This window comes from Panthera tigris, chromosome B3, assembly GCF_018350195.1.
Source record: "Panthera tigris isolate Pti1 chromosome B3, P.tigris_Pti1_mat1.1, whole genome shotgun sequence".
NCBI lineage: Eukaryota > Metazoa > Chordata > Mammalia > Carnivora > Felidae > Panthera > Panthera tigris.
In genome coordinates, this window is record NC_056665.1 from 134,943,897 (window position 1) to 134,949,896 (window position 6,000).

The 6,000-nt window shown below is 58.4% G+C and overlaps 1 protein-coding gene across 1 annotated transcript in view; it reads left to right on the forward strand.

The window, feature by feature from the left end:
• The window catches only part of RIN3 (Ras and Rab interactor 3), a 122,657-nt gene extending 117,069 nt beyond the window's left edge, over window positions 1-5,588 (forward strand). Inside the window, exons 9-10 of the mRNA XM_042990415.1 lie at window positions 1,572-1,735; window positions 4,467-5,588. Coding sequence (XP_042846349.1) covers window positions 1,572-1,735; window positions 4,467-4,778 — 476 coding nt within the window. The 3' untranslated portion in view covers window positions 4,779-5,588. The remainder of the gene's footprint in view (window positions 1-1,571; window positions 1,736-4,466) is intronic.
• The last annotated feature ends 412 nt before the right edge of the window (window positions 5,589-6,000 follow it).

Genomic DNA, 6,000 nt, shown 5'->3' on the forward strand with positions numbered 1-6,000 from the left:
TTTTTAAACGTTTTTAACATTTAACATTTTAATATTTTTTTTAATTAAAAAAAATTTTTTAACATTTATTCATTTTTGAGAGACAGAGTGTGAGTGGGGGAGGGACAGAGAGAGAGGGAGACAGAATCCTAAGCAGGCTCTATGCTCTGAGCCGTCAGCACAGGGCTTGATCTCATGGACCATGAGATCATGACCTGAGGTGAAGCTGGACGCTTAATCAACTGAGCCACCAAGGTGCCCCTGTGCAAATATCTTAAAAGGGGTAGTGAGTTTTCTCCATCAAAGGACAACACTCTCCCCAAAGGGAACAACCAGCTCCCAAACTCACGGCGGGAGGGGTTGCCTGCCACCTAGTGGTCCTGGCAGGCACTGCATGGCATGGCCCCAAGTCAAGGGGAAGTTGTCTGGGAGAGGGTGAGAAGCCTCTAGAGCATCTCCCTTAGGTCACCTAATTACCTGCATTACTCACATTTGATTAAGCCCTGCACTCGACAGTATTCATCTCATTTACTTTTTACAACATTCTGGGAAAAGTAAATGAAGAAACTGAGGCATAGAGAGGACAGTAATTCCCCTGAGATCACAGGGTTGGCTGCTGAAGGGCACAGACCTGGACTGTGCTCTCTGACTCCAAACCTGAACGCTCCCAGTCAGTGCACTGCACTCAGCTCCTCCGTTACTAGCCAGGGAGACATGATCACAGGTGGGGACAGGGTCTTGGAGGCATGCCAGCTAGAGGAGATGGGCTCTCAGGGCAGCAAGGGCTGGGGCCCCAGGGAAGGGTGCCTGGCACAGTTGGCTTTAAGCTCAACTACAAAGGGATGCGCATGCGTGGTTTATTGGCTCTTCTCTGATACGTGATGCCAGCCCAAGTTCTGTGTTAGCTGTGACATTAGCATCACAACCTCCCCAGCCAGGGTGTGGACTTTTTCCATATGGGTGTGGAATTTGTAGACATGTGTTGGCAGCTTCATCCAATGCAACAGGCATGCTTGGGGCTGCAGATGACTCACGGTGTAACTAATAATGGTGTAAATCAGAGTAAGGGGCTGGTTCCTCTCTTCAATCAGGAAGTCCTGGGAGGGCCTCCTGGGTGGCTCAGTCGGTTGAGCTACAGACTTCAGCTCAGGTCATGATCTCAGTTCCTGAGTTCCAGCCCTGCATCCGATCTCGATCGCCGCTGCCAGGGCAAAGCCCGCTTCCGCTTCCGGTCCTCTCCCCCCCCCCCCCCCCCCCTCAGCCCCTCACCACTCACGCTCCCTCCGGCACGTGCGCTCTCGCTCTCGCGCTCTCTTTCTCTCTCTCAAAAATAAATAAACATTAAAAAGATAAATAAGTTCTGTCCGGAAGGGGAGCCAAAGACAGTCTTGGAGCAGAGCCTGACAGCTGGGACTGGGTTGGGGAGGGGCAACGCTGGTCTTCAGGGAGCGTGTGCATTTGCAGGGGTGAGCGCAGGGCTGCAGCTCCGCAGGGGAGGGTGCTGCAGGTGCGCCCCAGGCGGCGGCGGTGGGCGGAGCTTGGAGAAGCGGGCGAGGGGTCCCAGCTCAGCCTCCACACCCTGGTCTCCGCAGGTTCCTACTACCTGACCACCACGTACGGGGCCCTGGAGCACATCAAGAACTACGACAAGATCACGGTGACCCGGCAGCTGAGCATGGAGGTGCAGGACTCCATCCACCGCTGGGAGCGCCGGCGCACGCTCAACAAGGCCCGGGCCTCGCGCTCCTCGGTGCAGGTGATGCCTGGGACTCAGGGTGGGTGGGGGCCGGCGGGACGGTCCCGCGGACGCCAATCCCATGGCCCCCCAGCCCAGGAGCCCGACATCGACGGGATACTTTAGAAAAGTCTCTCCAGGCAGCATCGGTGTTTTAGTTGAGCAGGCAAGACAGGATGGAAGGAATGAGACTTTTGTCCAACACTCCTTAGTGTCTTCAGTGTCCTAATGTCCTAGTGCCCAGCTGGGCCTGGAGATATGGACAGTCTTGCCAGTCCCACTTTGGGGAGCCCACGGCCTGATCCACGGCCTTGCCCCTTTTGTTTCTGGACAAATGCTGCCAAGGTGCCTCTGCGCCTAGCCTGCCCCTCCAATCCAGCCACCATCCCTCCCCACCTCTCTCTAGACACACTCAGTATTCAAGCCATGGACGGCAGGAATCCTGCCTCCTACACTCTCATCACCCCACACACCCCCACGCTGCATCCGGTCAAGCTGCCCCCGATTCCCTGAACGTGCGGAGCTCCACTCCCTGGCACTCAGCCTCTGGCCCCACACTGCTGCCACAGCCTGTCCTCAGTTTCACTGAGAAGTCTTCTTTGAACGACCTCCCCACCTGTCTCCCACTCCCTATGGCCCAGGTTAGATGCCCTCCTCTGTGTTTCTTGCTGCTACTTCCCCCATTATATCCCCATGGCATATATCACACCATGTTGTGACCATCTGTGTATGAAGCCATTGCCATGGAAGGGAGGGCCCGTGACTCACATGTCTGAGGGGCCCCAAGCCCAGGGCCTGGGATAGATTGGGATAGGGGTGTGTGCAGAATGAAGACATTAAAACATCAGGCCAGGCAGCAATCCAGAGCTGTAAACACTCTACAGTCTCACTCCCTTGGCACCTGGAGCACACTAGACCTGAACCCCACCCCTGGCTTTCAAGATGGCCCCTCTGTAACAGACAGAGCCCAGCCCTGGGAGGCAAAAGGCTGGAGGTCTGGACCCAGCTCTGTACTAGCTTGCTATGTGACCAGGAGCAGTCCCTGTCCCTCTTTGGGACTCAGTGGATCAGATGAGCTCTGCCCCCCAAGTACATGTTCTAGGCTGCCAAGATGATATCCCCCACCACTTATCAATGATGTCTTGGTAAATATTATCAACTGGCTTCTGGGGAGAAAAAAGGCAGCTCTGATTTTAGCTTCTGTCAATTTCCATGGTGCAAATACTCCCATCATGGCCAATTTCAGTCTACTAACTTGGGATTGCCGAACTTGGAATTGGAAAGAGATGTATGCGATTGGCTTTCTCAAGCTGGTTATGAGCCAGCATAAGTTGGTAGAGGCGGCCTCCAGCACATCACTGCCCCCCATCCCCTCCTGGAACACCCGTCTCTCCACCAACTCTGGCAACAGGGGCTCTGCTGGCCCATGTCTGACCATGGCATTGCTCACTTCTTGCTTCTACTTTGTAGGTTCCCAGTGCTAAACCAGGCAGAGCATCAGTGCCTCTCACTGGGGAGGTAAAGCTTAAGGGAGAGGCTTGGATGGGGGATGAGGAAGCCCCCCAGCACTATTTCCGGGGTCCAGGGAGGGCACCACCCCCTGCTTCCTCTCAGCGACTCGTCTGCACTCACCACCCTGTAACCATAGTTACCATCACTCTTAAGTCGGTCGCCTTGTTCCTTCTCATCATCTTCCCTATGGTCAGACAGCTGTACTGCGACCAGCCTTCCACAAGGGGGCAGCCCCTCACACACCGCTACCTACCTGCCCTCAAAGTGCTGGGGGAAAGAGGACTCTTCCAGGCGCTGAGCTAGTTTGCTTCCTCCCAGCCAAGGTTGTAAGGGACTGGTGTCATCCCAATTTAGAGTTGAGGAAATGGAGGCGCAGAGAGGTCAAGGTCACACAGTGCATGGGAGCAGATTCAAAGCCAGGCAGGAACTCAAGGGCCCATCCTTCCACCGCCTGGTCCTCCTCTGGGGCTCTTGGAAGGTGTAGATGCTGTTCAGGTTTGTGCGTGTGTTCCTATACCCAGCCCCACAGGCATCGCCCCACCCTTGCCCGCCTAGCTCGGGCGGTGCCCCTCTCCCTCCGTCCTAAACCCGCCTTCAGGCCCAGCTCCCCTACCCTTTCACTAAGCCCCCCTCCTGCCCCTGCAACGAGGAACCTCCACCCCCCATCCCCAGGCTTTTCCAGCCTTAAGGACTGAACTGTTTCGCCAGCCTTAGTAGCTCCAGCTGCACCGTGGGCTGCTGGTCCTGGGGTCTGCACATTCGATTTTATTTATGCCAGCCTCGGTGCCCCAGCGTCGGGCCTGGGGTGGGAATGCAGGGGGAGCGTCGGGAGGAATTGTTGAGGAAGTGGGTGACGGATGAGCCCGCGGACTGGCCACCAGGGGGCGTGCTCACTCCTCATTGCCGAGACCCGCCCCGGCTGACTCCCCCAGAATGCTCAGCCCGTTGGGAGGCGAGGCTCAGAGACAGAAGGACCTTGCCTTGCGGAGGTCACACGGCAGAGTCAGCCGCAGGTGCTCCTACTTCCAACCCCCCGACTTCCAACCCGCCCCTGCAGTGCCCTCTCTGTGTAGAGAGGAGCCGGGGGCCCAGAGAGGGCATTGGACTTGTCCGAGGCCACTCAGCCCCTCGGCGCCCGTGCAAGCTCCCGGCGTCGGGGTGGGGGTGAGACGGGATTGAGAAGGGATGCCGCCCCCCCCCCCCCCCGGTGACGCAAGACCCCTCCGTCTCCCTCCCGCAGGACTTCATCTGCGTGTCGTTCCTGGAGCCCGAGCAGCAGTCGCGGACGCTGGCGTCGCGGACCGACACGCTGGCCGAGGCGCTGTGCGCTCAGTGCGCGGAGAAATTCGAGGTGCTGCAGCCCCAGGACTACCGGCTCTTCGTGCTGGTCGACGGGCGCTGCTTCCAGCTGGCGGACGAGGCGCTGCCCCACCGCATCAAAGGCTACCTGCTGCGCAGCGAGCCCAAGCGCGACTTCCACTTCGTGTACCGACCCCTGGATGGGGGCGGGGGCCCTCCCTGCCTCGTGGTGCGGGAGCCCAACTTCCTTTGAGGCCGGGGCTCCCCCCCACCCCCCACCCCCCGGCCCCTCCAGTGGCAGCGTTCAAAGCCTGGCTGGCGCGGAGGCGGGCAGACTGGGCTCCGGCTCGCTCACCAAGCCCCCAACACGTGCATGCAGGAGCCCCCCATCTGAACACGCGCACACTCCCAACGTGGATGGGATGCCCACCTGGCACACTCATTTGCAACATACCGAGCATGCGCAGGCCAACCCAGCAGAACAGCTGTGAAGATCCTGTGAGGAGCGCTCGAGGGGCCAAGTTCCTCGTTAGACAGAAGGGGAGACTGAGGCTCAGAGAGAGAAGGGACTCTCCAGCCAGCTGCGGCAAACAGAGCCCAAGCCTGGCCGCCTGTTCACTCACAGCCCTTCAGGCCGGTCCTTCCGCTCCAGCCCTGGCCCCGCCCAGTCCTGTCTTTTGTGGGAAGGGCTGACTTTCCCCAGGACTGTCCTTAGGAGGAGCGGCCTGGCCACAGCTGCCCACCGCGCCCCCAGGACGGAGCTGGATGTTTTGGCCCCTCCCAGCATCTCAGGAGCATTTCTCAGGGTGTGCGTTGAGACGACCCCCCCCCCCCCCATCCCTACACCGGAGACTGCCCTCAGCTACCAGTGCCCGCAGTGGCCCTCCCACCCCCCAGGTTCTGAGTCCCTCCGGAAGCAGCCAAACACCAGGCCGGCTCAGCGTCTACAAGGACAAGTTCAGCTTCAGCCACAGGAGAACACTGACGGAGCCCTTTCCCTGGTGGGCACGCCCCAGGGCTGTGGCAATGTGGCCAGAGAATTTAATAAAAGCCCTTTCAAAAATGGCATCTTTTTTCCTCAAGAGGCTTGAGCCCTGCTCAGCCGGCCAGACCCCCCCCCCCCATGAATGCCTAACTCCCTTCCCAGATGGGGTTCAGAAGACCTCCCCCTCCTTTCTCCCGAAGGCCCTGTCTTTTGACAGAATCTGCACTGTGCTGTCAACCATCCTCCGCTCCCATGGCCGTGGCCCCTGTCTGCCCCTCGGCCTGGTCATCTGTTGCCTCCCCCACCCCACCCTTGGTTCCCGTCATTCCCACCTCTGTATCATTTCAAAAATGATCTCACACCTTCCTGCTTCTGCTTCTTATCCCTGGAATACCATTTCCTGGAGTCACTGGTCAAACTCCTATTCATCCTTCAAAGCCCATCTCCTCTAGGAAGACTCCTCTGACTTCCTAGGCTGGCAAGAGTGTCC